The following is a 20181-nucleotide window of genomic DNA, read 5'->3' on the forward strand; positions in this document are numbered from 1 at the left end:
AGATAATGTGCACATCAGTAAACACAGGTAATTCCACCACACGATAATTTGACGTTATTCATCGCCACAATGTGTTTTTTTAAAAAACAATTTGAGATTTCCCCCATTGGGAAACATATGAAACTGGGACATGTTTTTAATAGTTCATTTTAACAGCTGGAGCAATGCGTACAGTAACTCAAAACGTATTCCCGACCTGTCAAAACTGTGTGCTGAACTTGTTTTCAGTTGGATATTCCCCAGTCCCCCTCCCCATTTCCCACCTCCGAGTCAGCGATCACTTATTTCGCTCCGTCTGTGCGTTTCCCCCTCTCTTCATCTGGATGTGCGGGAACATTAACGCAGCTCGGAAATCTATGCAGTAACACACTGCGGTCAAATATTAATCAGCCGGCGGCTGGGATATAGGCGGGCGGTAGGACCGCACGGACATCGCGGAGTGTGCGGCAGGAGCGGCGCTTTCAACTCTCAGGAGGGGGGGGGGGCTGGAGGGCGATACCATCTGTCGGAGGCAGAGAGGGGGGGGCGTGTGGGGAGAGCAGCGGGCAAAAAAACAAACCCAATACATCTCGTTTCAGACACCCTACCTCATCTTGCACCTGTTGTGGTTGGGGGAGGAAAGCCGGTCGCGCGATTGGAAGAGGTCAGCCCAGCTGGCGGGGAAAGACATGGAGGGTGAGTGAGGGCTCCTCCCCCTCACTCCTGGTGCTGTTGACTGGGCCGGAGCTGTGAGGTGGGTGGCAGCAGTCGGTGCAAAAACAGGAGAGCGGAGGGAGGGAGGGAGAGCTGGTTGGCTGGGACGAGTGACAGAAACAGAGAGAGAGAGGAAGCTGAAGCAGGATTTTAATCATAGAGCCCGAGTGAGAGGCAGAGAGAGCAGCGAGCTCTCGCCTCACCACTGGCACCACTATCTCCACATTGATGCTCCGCTGTGGCAGCGAGAAGGCGGAAGGGGCCGTTGTCCTACATTAGTTTTGCCTACCTTGCCATTATTTGCGGACCGGCTCTGAATCAACTGGACCATGTTTGGGCTCCTTCTGCGCAGGATAACGGCGCTTTTCTGGATTTGCATCATCATCACCAGCGGCAGCTGGAGCGTGGGGCTGGCAGCATCCCGTAAGTAGACAACATCAGCAGCAGTTGTGCAAAAGCTCAAGGCAGGCAGCCGAAGCGGGCGGCTGGCAGATTCGGGCACGCTTTCAGACAGGGGCTCTTGGAGCTGCCAACGGGTTTGCCAGCATTTCCCAAGCTCTGCGGTACCCTGCAATACGAAGTGCTGAAACTGCAATCTTCCTCTCCCGAAGCAGCCTGCGTGCAAGGGAGCAATCGAGCCTATAGATCGATGCGGGCATCTATCTTGTGGTTTATTTATTTTAAATTATTATTTATTTGCAGAGCTTCATGTTCACTCCTCTTGATCTGAGACGTGCGATAGATGGACCTAAAACATATTCCTGGCCCATTGCAGTACTTTTATTATTTAGGACAGTCTGCTTCAATGAGTTAAGTCTGGATGGTACCATTATGACCGGATTCTATGTGCACTTATTTTGCAGGTGACATCGACACAATGCATGTCACATCTTCCAATTTAGAGGAACCTACTTGACTCAGGGTTTCAATTAATGCTGCATGATGTAAAATCCTCAATGAATTAAAAACTGAAAGATATCTTTAAACTGAACCCCTCAAAAACTGATCTTTTCTTCATATGGAAAAGGAGGGTTAGACTTTTTTAACTAAATTTTACAGTACATATGTTTTTTGTCGTAAATGACGGATTGGGGAAACTAAATGCCATATGTATCGAAGCATTTTTCCTTTAAAATGTTACTTCCTAATTTTAATGTCGACGCAAATTGCAGCTGGACGGGTGGTGTGGTATTGTGGCAACTTATAGCTCGGTACTTCCAGCCACTCCGCTGATCACATAATCTGTTTCCTGAATGGAGCGTTGTTGGGATGCTCGCTTTAATATGTTTGTGCCCTGTTAACTTAGCAAGCAGTATTGATCAGTTAAGTGCAAGCCACTGCGATTTTACGTTCCTAACAGTGCGACTGCAGAGCCGAGTTGAACCGAGCAAAGCGATCTCCTCCAAACCAGCCGCAGACTGCCTCGGCCTTTGCCTTAACTTTTAAGGATGCTGCAGTCGGTAGTTGCTGACAGTGGAGGAGGCGCTGGCCAGTCCCCTTCAGCCGCGTTGCCCTGTATCTGGGGGATACTTCCCAGAATGGCACCCAGCAACGCGGGAAGAAGAAGCGTTTACTCACCTGAGATCAGATAGAAGGAGCTTTCACATTTTCACCATTGCCGCCAGGTTTCCTGAATGTTGATGAAAATAGTGTCCATTCTAACATTTAAAAAAATAATGCTTCGGACAAGCAGTGTAGATGATACGGAAATTCCGTGGTCAAGAGTGCAAAATACGTATTTTAAACTTTAAAAAATAATAATGGGTATTTAAATATTGTAACAAGGGAAGGTTGTCACGATCATGTTCGCCACAGATAAGTGCAAGATATTTTAGAATAAGGATTAAATAAGGTTCATGGGTAGACGATTTTTTTCTTCAGATTTTAGACTCTGGGGATGTGCTATGTAAATATCGCAGGCAGGGTCCGTTTTGTAATCCCCTATTGAAATTCTAACTTCCCTTCAGTAAATCATGTTAAGCGTTGATGTGGTTAATACGACACAACGAAGTGGCAGTACAGAAAATAACTCCTTCAATTTTAAACGCCAGTGTATACTTATCAGAGAAGTTATTATGCTCGAGTTCTGTGTGAATTACAAAATAAGAGTAACCTCGCTCACAGAAAATGTCTATAATTCTTATTTTTTTCTGAATCATGGGTGACATTTAGAGCTCTAATGGACGTGGAGCCAAAGGCAAAAAGCAAGAATTATTCTCGCAGTACTCTCCATAGATCACTTTCAGCTTTGGCTAACTTGCATTCTCTTGCCTGGGTGGATAGATTGATTTTGAACATTTTCTTTTCCTGCTAAGGTACTGTCAATATCAATGTTCCCAGTGGCGTTTTCAACAAAGATAGGGGTGGGGGGTGGGGGGGGGGGGGGGGGGGCTTTTTTTATTCATTAGTCTCATGGCATACCAGATGGTCGTTTAATATAAGGTCATGACAATTTTTGCCCCGAGATTTTATTCCTTTGACAGTTCGGGGACTAACCATTTTCATGTTCTGTAGGGAAGGTAGTAGGTGTATAAGGTGTGAGGGGTTGATAATATATTGCATAAGCTAACAGTAAAATCAATGAGAAGCCTAAATATAGCTAGATTTGTGAGCATACGGTCTGGTTCAGAAAGATAGGTATAGAACAACAGGATAAATGAGTGGTATATGGGAAATGGAAGGATGGGCTAAAGGCTGAAAATGAGGAATAGATTAGTAAAATATAAGGTGTGTACAAGCTATTGAGTCATCTCTGACATTATTAGCTAGTATAATGTAATTTGAAGCTATATTTTGGATGGTAATCTAATAGAATTGAAATCAAAAGCTGAGAGATAACTGTTGCAGTTTAACCTTCAGGAGAGCAAATGGCAACATTTGTCTTTACTGTCTAAGAAAAGGACTTGAACCGAGAAAATAATATTTGGAGAAGTCACAGGAAAGTGCTCTAATGTTTATATTTGTGCCCTGTAAGAACTTTACCTGACAATAAGTCCCAGATTCAATCAGACAACCAGAATTTTACTTTTGCTTGAGTGGTGGAATCGCCATGATTTTACATCTTGTTAATCAAATTTTCACAAATCACTACATTTTAACTAACTGTGGCTCATAGATAAGCATCCCTGGGAAGACCAAAGAATGACATATTATTATGGAAACTGCACCTAAAGTGCTGCAAACTGGTATGAGTTTAAATGGTGGGATGGTGTGGAAGAATTGGATAAGGAGAACAATCTATCAAATCTTTATGGAGGATTAATTTTGAAAAATACAACACTGAGTTCCTGTGTCTCAGTTCCTAATGACCTGTTGTAGGGCCACGTAGTTGATGCTTTGAAGTCCTCGTGTGGGCGAGAGTTCAAAACTATACCCAGCAGGAGGTGAGCTCCCTCTAACCAACATTATTTACTGCTGTTTCTGCATCAGAAATTTATACTGAGGCACATGAGATGAATTTTCTTGTAATGTACACACATTTTGCAGAAGTCCAAAAGGAACGTATGGGGTATAAATGAACAACTGGCTAAAAGCCAAGAAAAAAAATTGGAAAAATAGAGTTGTGCAAAAACCATTGGAGGAAATAGCGGGTGGTTGGATGTCTTAAAATATGCAAAGAAGCTAAAGAGCTAGTTATGTGCCGTGCTGGGTATCCATCTATTTCGAAGGCTGGTATGACAGATCGTTGAGTTTGAAGAGCCAAGATTATTGCAGTTACAATTCCAAGCACCCTATAATTTGGTATAATGATACAGCCTCAACTGCTGAACAAAAATCATTTTTCTTAATTTATGAAACTCATACACTCAGTTCATTCAGAAATGGAGTACAGTTTTGATATATATGGGGTGAAATTCAACTTCAGAGGAAGGAGGATGCAATATGGGAAGGAGTAATGCTGTCCATTATTTATATAGTAGAAGATCATAGATCATAGAATTATTGGAATAGACTGCAAAACCTCATGCCATATCAGTGGGCAATGTAACCCTCTTCATTCTTTCCTCCACCATCTTTCCTTTTAGTCCCTGTGGTCGCTGTGATATCACCCAGAATCCATAATAAACATTAAATTCTGCTCAATGTTGTTTTATCTTCTATTCATTAATAAAGCATGATCATGAACAGGATTTTATACTCACTACAACAACACCATAAACTTAGGTTTTATTTATGCTGCATTTTTATATCAAAACTAATTTTGATAATACAACATGTTCTCGTAGGTAGCATGAAGATTGACTGCTCCGCAATGTATTTCTTCAGTTCTTATGATCCAAATGCAAGTTTAACTTTTAAATGAGATTTGTACTCTATTAGAGACTAAATTTAAATCTTGGTCCTCGTTAGAATTGCAGAGAACCCAAGGAGGGTGAAATCCATCTTTGGTTGGGGGCGCAATATAGGTGGTAGTGGATCAGCCATTCTTCAGCAACAGTGCAGAAGGAGGTCATTTGGCCCATCATGTTTGCACCGACCCTCCAAAAGAGCCCTTTACTCAGGTCCACTCCCCACTCCACCCTTCCCTATCCCCTTAACCCCATAACCTAACCTGCACATCTCTGGACACTAAGGACATTTAGCATGACCATTCCACCTAATGTGCTCATCTTTGGACTGTGGGAGGAAACCGGAGCACTCAGAGGAAACCCATGCAGACACAGGGAGACAGTCACCCAAAATTGGAATTAAACTCGGGGTCCTTGGCACTGTGAGGCAGCAGTGCCAATCACTATGCCACCGTGCCTTCCTCCCACTTTCTCCTGCTTTTCCATTCCAGTGATTCAGAGGAAAGCCAAACAATTGCCAAATGAATGGCTGGTCCATTACCACCCATATTGTGTCCTCTATCAAATGTGAATTTTGCTCTCATTGGGTTCTCTGCAATTCTAATGAGGACCAAGAGTTAAGTTTTGTCTCTAATAGAGTACAAATCTCATCTAAAAGTTAAAGTGGCATTTAAATCATAAGAACTGAATGAGTATATTGTGCAGCAGTCAATCTTCATGCTACTTGCAATGGCATGTTGCATTGTCAAAGTTAGTTATGATATAAAAATATGCAGCATAAATAAAACCTACGCTTATGGGTTTGTGTCATGAATATAAAATCCAGTTCATGACCATGCTTTGTGAATGAAGAATAGAAGATAAACAACTTTGATCAGAATTTAATGTTCATTATGGATTCTGAGCGATGTCACAGACACCACATGGACAAAAAGCAAAGATGGTGGCGGAAAGAATGAAGAAGGTTAAACAGCCCTCCAATATGACCTGATATTTTCCAGTCTACTCCAATTATTGAGCCTATTCTTCAGTAAATCCCAGTCATCAATTACTTATTCAGTATATATTGTGTTTCTATGGAGAGTGTGTCATACTGTTGACCACAGGTGACATGAAGTTGTGTGACAGCAAGAAGTTCTCAATAGAAAATGATTCCGGGCATAGTGAGAAGATCTTATGATTGCCCATTTATAGCACAATGGAATAATATTTATTTATAATAGTAATGATTTATTTTTCAGATTTATCTCCATACAGCTATGTTCAAGCTATTTCAAGATGTTTTCCTGTTTGATTTATTTATGGTCTTTGATGTATTTGCCACAACTTTCAAGAAAGATGGTTTTACTTTTTTGGTTAAGATGTTCCAACTTAGTTCAGCAATTGTATGCCAATAAACAATGATGTGGGGGGGAGGGGGATGCTTGAAGTGGACAGTTGATGGGATTAAGCTTTTACCTCTAGAAGCAGGTACCTTGAATCCTATTTACAATATTGTTATATTGATACTTGTTAATGTGTGCAAGTGTGAGGGACAAAGCACGAGTATGTACATGCGAAGATCTAACCCTAATGTGAAGATTTACCATTATCACAGTGTCATCAGCGCGGTACAATGCCTCATGCTTCCTCTCCGAAAACAAGGGGGGAGTCAGAGGAAATCCATTCTGAACCACATTCACTCCTCTTCTGGTGTCAAGCTCTGCACAGCATTGGCTAAAACTTAGAAAATGGTTTTGCTTTACCTTGGCAGGTGAAGTCTGCATGGCGTGATAAATCCAAGAGGAAGCCAGGAGAGAGTGGCTGGTTAATATCATTTTTTTTTTTTAAATGAGGTGTTTGAATTTCAGGAATTTTCTAAATAATATCTAAAGGACCACTGTTGTCCGTTTGGTAATTTAAGGCTGACTGAGTTCAGTCTGAACTCTAATTTGGTACTACCCTATTGTTCATGAAATATTAAAATTCTTGCTTTGTGAAATTTTGCAATATGGTTTTTGGGTTGGTGGCAGTTTTACAGTAGACACCTTTAGGGATACCTTTACTCTTACTTGTAAAGATACAATTGCAGCTCTAAATGGCAGCATTGACTGCCACTGATAAAAGTCCCAACCAACTTTTTGGTGTCACTGGTGTCCTGTTATACCATTATTATTAATGCAGCATTCTATTTTCTTTGCCATGAAGTTGAAGTGATTGTATTTTCTCGTTCTTCAAAATCATTACAATGTAGCCCTTGCTCTTCTACTGATGGTATCTCTGAAAATGTTTCAGTTATGTTTTTTAAATTGGTAGTCAGCATATTTTATTTTGTTGATTTTAATTGCATTTATACTCTAGAGCCACAGCACATTCTCCTTAAATGGCAAATAATTGACGTTGCGCTCAAACTCTACTCATTTAAAACAAAATTCAATTAAGGAGCGATTTAGCGTAGCCAATCCATCTACCCTGCACATCTGTGGGTTGTGGAGGTGAGACCCACGCAGACATGGGGAGAATGTGCAAACACCAAACGGGCAGTGACCAGGGGCCGGGATTGAACTCAACTCATCAATGCTGTGAGGCAGCAGTGCTAACCAATGCAAACTCCACACGGACAGTGACCCGGGGCCGGAATTGAACTCGAGTCCTCAATGCTGTGAGGCAGCAGTGCTAACCAATGCAAACTCCACACGGACAGTGACCCGGGGCCAGAATTGAACTGCAGTGCTAACCAATGCGCACCATGCCGCGCCGCAAAGGGTGGGAATGAAGGATAAGGACTCCGTAAGTGCAGACGGTTTTAGTTTAGGCAGGTACCATGGTCGGCGCAGGCTTGGTGGGCCAAAGGGCCTGTTCCTGTGCTGTATTTTTCTTTATTCTTTGTTCCATTCATAATCATAAAATAGTACATCTGACACTCAGAATCAGATATGTGCTTTTAGAGAAAAAAAAATTATGTTTTTCAAAATATTTGCATGTGTTGTGAAGAGATTTTACCGAAACATTGCTCCAGTTCATGCAGTGGTCAGGACATGTTTCCAGTTTGTTGCATTTAATTTTGCTGGAGGATAGTCACATTCCCATTTTATTTGCCGTGTGGATGTGAGAAAGAGGTGGACCTTTTAATAAAAACTTGTCTTCGGTGAATATTTTGGGTAGCCCAACCAACGGAACTGAAAGCAACATCCATAAGAATTGAGAAACATGATTTTGGCTGCAAAATGCAAGGTAAAATGTATTTCTAGCTGTGCTGCAGCATGTGCTCACTTTGTACAGCATCTTAGTGCTGATACTTGCTATAAGATTTAATTTGGGAAAGACTAAGACCAATATTGAAGTATAGCAGCACTATGGCTTCACAGCGCCTGATCCCAGGTTTGATTCCCACCTTGGGTCATTGTCTGTGCAGAGTCTGCCCATTCTCCCTGTATCTGCATTGGTTTCCTCCAGGTGCTCCAGTTTCCTCCCACAAGTCCCGCAAGACGTGCTGTTAGGTAATTTGGGCATTCTGAATTCTCCCTCTGTGTACCCGAACAGGTGCCGGAATGTGGCAACTAGGGACTTTTCACAGTAACTTCATTGCAGTGTTAATGTAAGCCTACTTGTGACAATAAAGATGATTATTATTATAAAGGAGTAGCAGTGAAGACTTTTTTTTAGATTTCTTAGGGCATAAGAGAAGTCATCAGTGAAAGGTGAGAAGACAGGTCCTTTTTGTCAGAAAGAGCACCACAATTATTGACCTTACATTATTCCAGATCCTCTGGAGAAACAAAAATTGACTTTGGCCTGATAGTTACTTGATATGTTTGGGTATAAAATTACTGCTGCAGAGAAAATGAGCTGAAATGAACTCAATTGCAGTGCAGTATATAATAGTTTTTATTCTGCAACGCTTTTCCCATCGATTCTATACACTCAAGTTTATCTTAACTATTATTTATTATGTTCTGAGACACCATGCAACATCGTCTCCTGCATTGTCAAATGAAGGTTATTACATTTTCAACAAAAGAAGGATCCGATCCACTACATTATTAGGCTCACTTTTTAAAAAGCAGATCAGCAGATTGTCTTTTGTGAAACAAATTTCCACAACTCCTCCCCCTTCTATGACTCTTCCTTTCCCTTCTGTGACACAATTTTTGTTTTTGAGGTAAGCTACCAGCCAAAGTCCCATTTTAAGTCCTCTGATGCAGACTTGCCCCACTCTACTTCTTGGGAGAATTCTATTCCATCCTTGCAGTTTCTCCATATTTATCACAGGTACTCTGAATGCATTTCCTGCTCTTTTGACCTCCCTTATTCCTCTTCCTGGGTTTCCTTTGGGTGCTCTGGTTAACTCCCACAGTCCAAAGATGTGCGGGTATGGTGGATTGGCCAAACTAAATTGCCCCTCAGCGTTCAAATGTGAAAGTTAGGTGGATTGGCCATGATCAATACGGAGATAGGATGGGGGCGTGGGCCTTGGTAAAGTTCTCTTTTGGAGGGTCAGTGCAGATTCAATGGGCCGAATGGCCTCCTTCTGCACTGTAGGGATTCAGTGAGATCTATGAGATTATCCTTCCACAGCCACTTGGTTCCACGTGTCCTCACCTTCCAATCCACCAGCCTATTTAATGCATCATCCTGCACCATTTCCACTTCTTCCAGCATGATGCGATCACCAAACATATCTTTCCTTTCCCTCACCTCACCTTACAACATTCCCTCTGTAACATCATTGCAAGAAGAGTTACGTATAGAAGTAAAGATGTCTTACTGTAATTATCTAACAGCCTTGCCAGAATTCACCTGGAGTATTGTGTATAGTTTTGGTCTCCTTACCTCAGGAAATATATACTTACCCTGGAGGGGATGCACCAAAGGTTCACCCAACTATTTCCTGGGATGGAGAGAAACATAGATTGGGCTTTTCTTTTATGTCACTCAGAAGAATGAAAGGTGATCTCATTGAAGCATAGAACATTCTTATAGTGATGACAGGATAGATGCATGAAGAAAGTTTCCCCTGGCTGGGTTGGGGGGTGGGGCGGGGGGGGGGGGGGCGATGCTGGTGGATCTAGAATCAGGGGACACAGTCGAAAAATAAAGGGCAGACCATTTTGGACTGGGATGAGCAGGTATTTGTTCACTCAGAGGAGAGTGAATTTTGGGAATTCTTGTTCCAGAGGACTGTGAAGGCTCAGTCATTGAAGATGAGCATGGCTCAGATTGATAGATTTCTACATATTAAAAACTTCATAGTGCAGAAAAATCGTGTTGAAGCGGAAGGTCAGCCAAGACTTAGTTGTATGGTGGAGCAGACTCAGAGGACTGAATGGCCTAATCCTGTTCCTATTTCTAATGTTCTTTTGTTAACTTTAATATGGACACGGGAATCCAGACTGAGTAAAATAATCATTACAGGGACCACCGAGACCACCCAATGAACGAAGTGCACAGGCCGAATAATTCCCAGACTTTCTAAACGCTGAAATTCAGTCTCAACCTTCTCGACTATGGCGTAGTGAACCAGGAGAGCGTGAAAATATCGGGGCTGGGCTTTCAGGTCCACCTGGATTTTAGCCACAACCCCTTTAATGATACCCAAATCAGGCTGGAATACCTCCGGAAATTTGGTCAGCACACAGACCACTAGATCCCACTTGGAGGATATGCTGCCAATCCAACTGCAGCTGGTGTAGCCAAACATGGCCCAATAGTTTAGAGCTGCTTCCTTGCACAACAATGAGGGGAGGCGCACTGATTGGCACCCATAAACCACCGGAGTGAGGATGGACCCCATGATATTTAGTCGTTCCCCTGTATAAATGGCCAAATGAACCGCTGTGTCAGCCAAAGATAAAGCATGCACTCCTTGTTTGATCAGACCAAAAGTGCTCCATGCCACCACAGCAACTGCAGCTCCCTTATCCAGCTCCATTTGGAGCATATGACCATTCACTTGTTTCGGAACACTAATAGGGGCCACAAACGTTGCTGCCAAACAGTACAGCTGCATCTCAGCCTCATCCTCTGCCTCCTCTGAATCATCCAGATCCAAGGCCTGACATCGGGGCTGACACCTACCTCGACTGGATGCCGAGAGCACTGGCCCTCCTGTTGTCTGCGGATACGCCTCGACCAGTGTCCACATGTCGCAAACGGACAGGAATCGCCCTCAGTCATGTTCAGGATATCACATTTCTCGGCGGCCGGCTGTTCACCCAGAAGCCAGAGTCGCCGCGGTGTTCGGACAGGGCTGCGGGCATACCACGTGAGGGGTGACACCACAAAATGTTCACCTCCATCCCTTGTATGCCACATTCCTTGCTTTCTTGGAGCAGGGAGATCAGCACCATTTGCTGAAACGTTAAGGAGAGTTCGCCCAAAAGCTTTTTCTGAGTTTCCATGTTGTTGATACCGCAGACCAAGCGATCGCGGAGTATATCGGGCAAAACAGTTCTATACTCACAAAACTTGGCTACCTTCCGTAACTGAGATACAAACTCAGTGAAGGATTCACTGGTAGATCTCTCTGTCATATTAAACAGTATCTTTGAACGATTATCGATGGGGTTGGGTTAAAGTGTTGGGCTGCATTTGTCATGAGCTGGTTGAATGATTGCGTATCTGGCATCACCGGGTACGTGAGACTCTGGATCACCCCGAATGTATGTGGTCCACACGCCATCAACAGTATGACTGTCTGGCACTCGTTCTCTGTGATTTGTTGGCCCGGAATAAATAATGCAATTTGTTCAGCATATTGGTTCCAGTCTTCAACACCAGCGTCAAATTCATCTAACCACCCAAACAGAGGCATGGAGAATCAAAGAAATCCAAACCTGAGCTCAGAAAATCAGGGAGGTGGCTCAACAGAGTAGGTCTCAGCATCGACAGCAAACCAGTTTACTCCTCGGCGCCAGTTTAATAAAGAGACGGGGAATCCACATTGCATAAAGTGAGAACAAATTTTTATTTACACAAACAATATATACACTTCCCAGTTTCCCTCTAGTCGGTGTCTTACTGGACGACTTATATACAGTGGTTAATTGGAATACCCTGCCCTTAGCGGGAGCTCATACTCGGCAAGGAGCACAGGGAAGACAAGCATTCCCACCCTGTATGTCTCATGTGGGATATTACACATGGTATATTCCATAGCTGGGAGGCTAAACGCAGATTGAGTGATTGATTTGCTGAACGTGTTACCCTGAACTTCTGCTTGCCTGCCATTTTAATTCTGTTCTTCGCCTCCTACACTGTTTTACTGAAATTCATAGAAAGCTTGATGCACTTTACAATCTTTTGGATGTAACAACTATTTCAATAGTTTCAGATCATAGACACTGCTCCTATTTTTATGGACAACAGATGCTGAATAGATTTGACTATTCACTCATGCCTTCTACACTATCACACACCTTTCCTTTTGTTCCCTCCACCACTCCTCTGACCTTCCTTGCCTCTGTACTTGGTTAGAATTTGTTCCCTCTCTAACATTTTCCAGTCTGACAAAAAGTCATCAGCCTGAAATGTAGGAAAGGTGTGATGGAGTTTGGGATAAGATTTCAATATCCAAAGAAATGTGTGTGTTGAGTTGGATGGCATGTAAAAAATGTTAAAACTCTAAATCTTTCTCCCAGCATGCCTCTACTTCACCTCCAAACCACTCTATTCTTGTTTGAATGGAGGTAAGGGAGGAATTACAGGCAAATAACCCACACCCAGGAGTTAGTTTGGCCTTTTAACTATTATGATGAGACTACGTACCACATATTTGAAACTTAACCATGTTTTTCAGGCCTCAGAAAACCTGGTGTCTAATGGGAGGCGGGGATAGGTGTATCCCGGTGGTAAGTGGTCTTCCACATTTCTTTACATTTACGATATGTGGGCATCTTTGGCAAGTTGAACATTTATTTCCCATCCATGCTTGCCACCAAGAAGGTGGTATTAAGCCATCTTCTTTAACTGCTGCAGTCACTGTGGTGTAGGTACATACACAATGCAGTTCGAGAGAGAGTTCCAAGACCTTGACCCAGCGACAGGGAAGGAACAATGATATATTTCCATGTCAAGTCAGTGTATGACTTGGAAGAGGATTTGCAGGTGATGGAATTTTGATTTTCCTATGCACCAGTTGCTCTTATTGTTCTCGCTGATAGAAATTGTGGAGTGGACAGTGGTGTCAAAGAAGCCTTGATGAATTACGACAGTGAATCTTGTAGGTGGTTCACACAACAGCCACCACTTATGTTGAAGGAAGCAAATGATTGAGGTGGTGTCGGTGCATACTTTTCCCTGAATAGTATTGCACTTCTTGAATGCCATTGGAGCCTCACTAGTCCAGGTGAGTACTCCATCGCACTCCTGATTTGTGCCCCGTAATAGTCGACAGGCATTGGGGAATCAAGAGGTGGGTTATCTGCCGCATAATAACCAGCCTCTGACCTGCTCTTGAAGACACAATATTCATGTAGCATACCTAGTTAAGTTTCTGGTCAATGATGAAATCCAGGATGTTGATAGTGGGGGATTTAGCAGTTGAAATCCTATTGAAAATTAAGAATACTCTCTGATTACGGATGGTTATTACCTGACCCTTTGTTAGTGCAAAAAGTTGATTGCCACACATCAGCTGAATCCTGAATGTTTTCAACGACTTGCTGAGTGTGGACATAGACTCCTTCATTGTCTGAGAAGTTACAAAGGTTATTGATAACTGTGAAATCATCAGTGAACATCCACATTGCTGAGCCTAAAATGAAGGGAAGGTCATTGATATAGCAGGTGAAGATGGTTGAGCCTTGGACACTAATATGAGGACCTCCTCCAGCAATATCCTCGGGCTGAGAAGGCTGGTCTCCAAAATCACAACCACCTCCCTGTGTGGTTGGCCTCCAGAACTTCAAGAAGCTCCCTTTGTGCTGGGTATAACCAGTGAAGAGTTTTTTGCTGATTCCAACTTCCTACAATTTTACTAGGGCTCTTTTAAGCCAGACTCAGTCAAATCTTAATGCCAGGAGCAGAAAATCAAACTCTCGTCCATGTCTTGAATTCAGGGGCGGAATTCTCCCCCAACGGCGCGATGTCCGCCGACTGCCGCCAAAAACGGCGTCAATCAGACGGGCATCGCGCCGGCCCAAAGGTGCGGAATGCCGCATCTTTGGGGGCCGAGCCCCAACATTGAGGGGCTAGGCCGGCGCCGGAGGGATTTCCGCCCCGCCAGCTGGCGGAAATGGCGTTTGTTGCCCCGCCAGCTGGCGGAAATGGCGTTTGGTGCCCCGCCAGCTGGCACGGAAATGCGGCGCATGCGCGGGAGCGTCAGCGGCCGCCGACAGTTTCCTGCGCATGCGCAATGGGGAGAGTCTCTTCCGCCTCCGCCATGGTGGAGGCCGTGGCGGAGGCGGAAGGGAAAGAGTGCCCCCACGGCACAGGCCCGCCCGCGGATCGGTGGGTCCCGATCGCGGGCCAGGCCACCGTGGGGGCACCCCCGGGGTCAGATCACCCCCGCGCCCCCCCCCAGGACCCCGGAGCCCGCCCACGCCGCCTGGTCCCGCCGGTAAATACCAGCTTTGATTTACGCCGGCGGGACAGGCAATTTCTGGGCGGGACTTCGGCCCATCCGGGCCGGAGAATTGAGCGGGGGGTCCCGCCAACCGGCGCGGCCCGATTCCCGCCCCCGCCCAATCTCCGGTACCGGAGACTTCGGCGGGGGCGGGGGTGGGATTCACGGCGGCCAACGGCCATTCTCCGACCCGGCTGATCATTAGTGAACAAGTCATTGGGGAGAAGGTGTCACTCAATCGCACTGTAAATTACACCTTCCGTCACTTTGATTGAGAGTAGGCTGATGGAGTGGTAATTGGCTAGATTACCTTGCCCTACTTTTTGTGGACAGGGCATATCCAAGAAATCTTTCACATTGTCAGATAGTTGCCAGCGATGTAGCTGTACTTGTGCTCGAGGCACAGCTAGTTCTGGAGCACAAGCTTTCAGTACTGCAGCCTGGGTGTTGCAGAACCCAGTAGATTGCTGTGTTCGGTGCACTCAGCCATTTCTTGAAATCACGTAGAGTGAACTGAACTTATAACGTCTGACATCTGTGATGATGAAGACCTCAGGAAGAGGTAGAGATAGATAACCCACTCAGCACTTCTGACTGAAGATGATACCTGCTTCATCAACCCACCTTGTTTGGACTTTCCTACCTTATAATCTTGTCACTAGTTAACTCTTCTGATGTACCCATGAGGCTTCCAATCTCCTCTTCCAATTTCCTGCGCAAGGTCTTCAATCTCTTCCATGACTCTTCCAATGTTCCCTGCCAATGCTTCTGATCTTTACCTCCCAAGGCCTCCGATCTCCTCCATCAGCAACTCTTACAACCCCACTCTTCCTCTTCTCTGCGCTTTTGCTGTGGCCTGGTGCCTGATTGTCATCCAGTCTCTCAATCCAGCTGGCTGTGACCAGGAAATAGGCCCTGCAGGTTAAATTTGGCAGAATGTGATCAAAACCCATTCTTCTAGACTTCTCAGTGCAGCACATTGAAGCAGTAGAGCAGACACATGGGAGCACAACCACCTGGAAGGTCGCCTTCAAGTCACTCACCATCCTGACTTGGAAATATATTGCTGTTCCTTCACTGCAGCTGGATCAAAATCCTGAAACTCCTTCTCTAACAGCACTGTTGGTTTACCTACACCACATGGACTGCAGCGGTTCAAGAAGGCAGCTCATTACCACCTTCTTGGGCAATTAGCGATGGGTAATAAATGCTGGCCTGGCCAGTAATACCCACATCCCGTAAATGAATTCAAAAACCTATACAGGTTTGTGTTATGGAATTTCCCACACGAAGTTTCCAAATTTAGGTCCAGTGAAATAAAAGAATCATCAGCTTGCATCTCCTGTTTACTTACACACTGCTGGAGTATAACATCACTGGAGAGGCTTTGGAAAAAATGGCCATCATCTTTCTTGGCCACAATTTCAACACTACCTTAAGAGTGATGCTAAAATGATGACTAAATGAGGAGAGAATAGAGGGAATTTTATCTTTGCAGAATAAATGGGTATTTATATTCCATTTGTAACAACAATTTATGAATTAGGTGCCATGCAACAAATCATTATTTTAATAGTTGGATTTATCGGTCTTCATTAACTTAGCTTTCTGGTAATAGGCATTCGAGATCAAATCGGTTTTGTTATACAGGTATGTCAGTGATATTGCATTGCAAACTGGCATGCATGACCATACATCTACACAGAACCATTTAGTTCTATCGTAATGGATAATTGTGGAAGGGAAATTAATGAGTTGCCAATTCAGAAGCATGCTGGGAAATGCTTGACTATAGTTAACTGCTTTTTAGCGAAAATAAGTAGGTCAGGTAACATAAACAAAATACTGCTGAAATATTCTGGTTTCGGCCTTATTATGAAAACACATTGTCCTCCGAAAGATAACAAAAATTTATTTCTTTGTTCTTTATATATGAATAGGATGGGAATAGAAGGATACGGACCCAGGAAGTGTAGAAGATTGTAGTTTAGTCGGGCAGTATGGTCGGCACGGGCTTGGAGGGCCGAAGGGCCTGTTCCTGTGCTGTACATTTCTTTGTTCTTTGTTCATTGTTGTTCTAAAATGTGTACTCGATTTGTTTTTAGCCAAGAGCAAGAACATACGTCCTACGTATTTCAGCTTACATACTTTCCAAGGTCTATTTAATATAAACATGGCTGTTTACTTCAAACTGTTATTTCAGACTATAAAAAATATGCTTCCTTCAATCGAATCTCAGATTGCAGTGCAATGGCTTTGCAGCTAGAACACTCTCCGCAAATATATTTGTGCAAATAAATTCCCTTAAATCGAACTTCGAGGAATTTGTCTTCATTATGATTTCCACGACAATAATAATGTGACCATACTGATATTATTTTGTGACATGTTGTGATATTAGTTTTGATTTTGACATTGTTGTGCTAATTGAGAATGTGGGAGTAACACAAGAAGTTGAAGAACTCAAAAAAATCTGAGTTCACCATTGACAATAAATGTGAAACCATTGACACCATTTTGCACAATTCAAACTGTTTCATAGCGTTTTCCCATTTATGCACTCAGTGGAAATAGTTTCTAGATAATACCAATGGGGAGAGGAATGCCTAAATGGGCTTTACAGATGGGATAACCTTGACATTTGATTCCTCATTATAGCAGCAATATGGTAAGTTTGGACTATTTGCTCTTCACCTGTTATCCATCTGGATTGATAAGATTATAGCTTTTTTCACTTTCGTAGTTGTAAAAGTCCCAAGTAATGTGAAGTAAAACGAGAAAATGCTGAAAATACTCACAGAGCAGGTTGCATCTGTGGAGAGAGAAACAAAGCTAACTTTTTATAATAGGCAATTGGCGGGATTTTCAGTTGGCGGGTTCCTTTGTTTCGCCAGCAGCGCACTCACGCCCTCGGATTTCCCAACGGCATGGGGATGGCCACAGTGGGAAACCCCATTTGCCAGCTGCTGGGATGAAGGATCCTGCTGCTGGTGGGGGTGCGCCGCTCCAGAAAACGGGTCTGGCGGACAGAGAATCCTGCCCAATGAGTTTGGTGAGCAATAATCTTTTTTGGAGATGAGTCCACAGTTGCCCTTAATTCTGCTCATTCACCACAAGATAGTTTTATCTGGGGAACGGGTAGCATTGCAGTAGTGCACATGACAATTAGCTTTGGCCACAAAGGACCATGGACATCTATTTGTCATGGAGAGGCAATTAATTTTATATCATTTGAGAGGCACCACTCCACATCAAGCATGGGAGAAGGTAAAGAGCTACTATAGTATTGAACTTGTGCGATTGGCATCATTCTGTACCATACCCTAGCCACCTAGTCGACTGAGCTAACCAAGTCGATACATATTTTCTAAAGTTAAGTTATTCCTTCATGGGGTGTGGGTATCACAGGCAAGCTCCCATCTCTTGTCCACCCATAATTGCCTTGAACAGAATGGTTTGCCAGCTGGGCCATTTTGGAGGAATGTTGAGAGTCTACCGCAATGCTTTGAGCCTGGAGTTACATGTCGGTCTGACCAGGTTAGGATGGCAGATTTCCTTCCCTAAAGGGGCCATTAATAAACTAGATGTTTTTTCAACAATAATCAATCATAATTTCCTGCTCACCATTACTCAGACTAGCTTTATTTCCTGGATCAATTAATTACATTTAAATTGCACCAGTTTCCTTGAGGGTATTTTAATCCATGTCTCCAGAGCACCGGGTTACTCATCCAGTTACATTACCACTACACCACTGTCTCCCTTGTAGTTTTTTTAAATTTAGATTGCTTTTGATTTTATATAGTATTTTAATTAACTTCGCAACCATTCTCTTTTGGGGGAGAGAGTTCCAGCTTTTCGCTCCCTATTCCGTAAATAATTGTTTCTTGATTTCACTGTTAAATGACCTAGTTCATATTTGAAGGTGATACCATTTGTTCTAGGTTTCTCTAAATTGATTAGATCATACTTGTCCAGCTGGTATGCATTTCTTATAGGAGATCCAAGATATGGTTGGCAAGAAAACATTCAATACTACACGCTTGAATGTGCTGTGTTTTTTTTACATTATAATTTCTCAGCGTCGAAAGTTGGTCTTAAGAATCCAGCTGCAAAGGAAACGATCAAAGCACAACATGACTTGCGAAGGCAACTTGTTCCCATGGGTGAATCAATTCACTATTTGCAAGAATGAAGCAGTGGGCAGCCAAATATATTAATACCCCCAGGGAACAAATTATCATTGCTGAAACAAATCACAGCAATAATACTTTGGGTATCAATGTTATAGCATCTAACATTACATATTTTAATTATTCAAGTGAAGCGCTTATTCCATAAGACAAGATGTGCAATTTATTCCCCTGCATTCATTACATATTTACTGAAGCAGATAGTTAATGTTGCTTTGCAATAGGTTTTATGCTGAAACTCTATGCGGAACTCAGTTTGATAAAATATTTGATTTAAAATACTACTAATGCTAGAACTTCAAAATAAAAATGGGAAATGCTAAAATACTACATACAGCAAAGCAGCTCGTTTGTTTTCTTTCGAGATGCAGATAAACCAATGGTCAGTTTCCAGCATTTTCTGTGTTTATTTTAAAACAATGGGGGTTGGGAGGAGGGAGGGTGCCAGGTGATCGCCAGGTGGGAAGCACGGTAGCATAGTGGGTCCCAGGTTCGATTCCCGGCTTGAGTCACTCTCTGTGCAAAGCCTGCACTTTCTCCCCGTGTGTGCGTGGGTTTCCTCCGGGTGCTCCGGTTTCCTCCCACAGTCCAAAGCTGTGCAGGGTAGGTGGAGTGGCCATCCAAAGTTCCCTTAGTGTCCAAATTTTCCATTAGTGTTGGGTGGGGTGACTGGGTTATGGGGATAGTGTAGATGTGTGGGCTTGGATAGGATACTCTTTTGAAGAGCCGGTGCAGACTCAATGGGACAAATGGCCTCCTTCTGCACTGTAAATTCTATGATTCTATGGTTCCAGGAGGTGCACTTGTGTGAAGAATGTTTCCAGGTGTGCTCGCTGTGCGCTAAGACAGCCTTTAAATATGGTGCCCGGATGGTGCGCTGAGGTGATGGTGGGGTGGGTGTATCAGAGGCTGCCTGCCAGTGATACAGCGCGGTGGAAAAAGCTGCCATTGCTGTTGGCGGGTTAATGCTCCTTTTCCCTCATGACATTGAATTTTGCTGATATCAGAGAAAATCCAGGCCATTGTTTTTGAAACATTGTACGACTGAGCATCTTGCTATGTCTTAACTTGTATTATTTGATAAGCATCTAATATGGTCTATATTCTTTAAATTTTTAATTGGCCGAATGTCATATTTTTCATCTTTTGAAGGGACTAGAAAATGTGATGGCACCTCTTGTGTTCTCCAATGGTCATTACAAAGCAGTTGAGTATAATTGTTAAATATTGCCTGCTGACCCTTGCACAGAGGGTGTAATTTAATGCTCCCCAGGGCGAGTTTGAAGTTGGAGCGGCGAGATTGGGTGGAAGGATGCAGGTTAGAGATCTTGTTGCCAACCTGACTGGTTGAAATGCTTGTTGGGACCTTCCCACCCAGAAGCCAGTTGAGGCCCTTCTGTGGCCATGAAAGACCACTTTAGGGCCTCAACCCGTTAACACAGGTATTCAACCAGGATAGGGA

The 20181-nt window shown here is 43.5% G+C and overlaps 1 protein-coding gene across 1 annotated transcript in view; it reads left to right on the forward strand.

Annotated features, from left to right (window-relative positions):
* Window positions 1–610: 610 nt before the first annotated feature.
* The window catches only part of cntnap2a (contactin associated protein 2a), a 2812093-nt gene continuing 2792522 nt past the window's right edge, over window positions 611–20181 (forward strand). Inside the window, exon 1 of the mRNA XM_072508818.1 lies at window positions 611–1116. Within this exon, the coding sequence (XP_072364919.1) occupies window positions 1023–1116 (94 nt within the window). The 5' untranslated portion in view covers window positions 611–1022. The remainder of the gene's footprint in view (window positions 1117–20181) is intronic.

This window comes from Scyliorhinus torazame, chromosome 6, assembly GCF_047496885.1.
Source record: "Scyliorhinus torazame isolate Kashiwa2021f chromosome 6, sScyTor2.1, whole genome shotgun sequence".
Taxonomy (NCBI): Eukaryota; Metazoa; Chordata; class Chondrichthyes; order Carcharhiniformes; family Scyliorhinidae; genus Scyliorhinus; species Scyliorhinus torazame.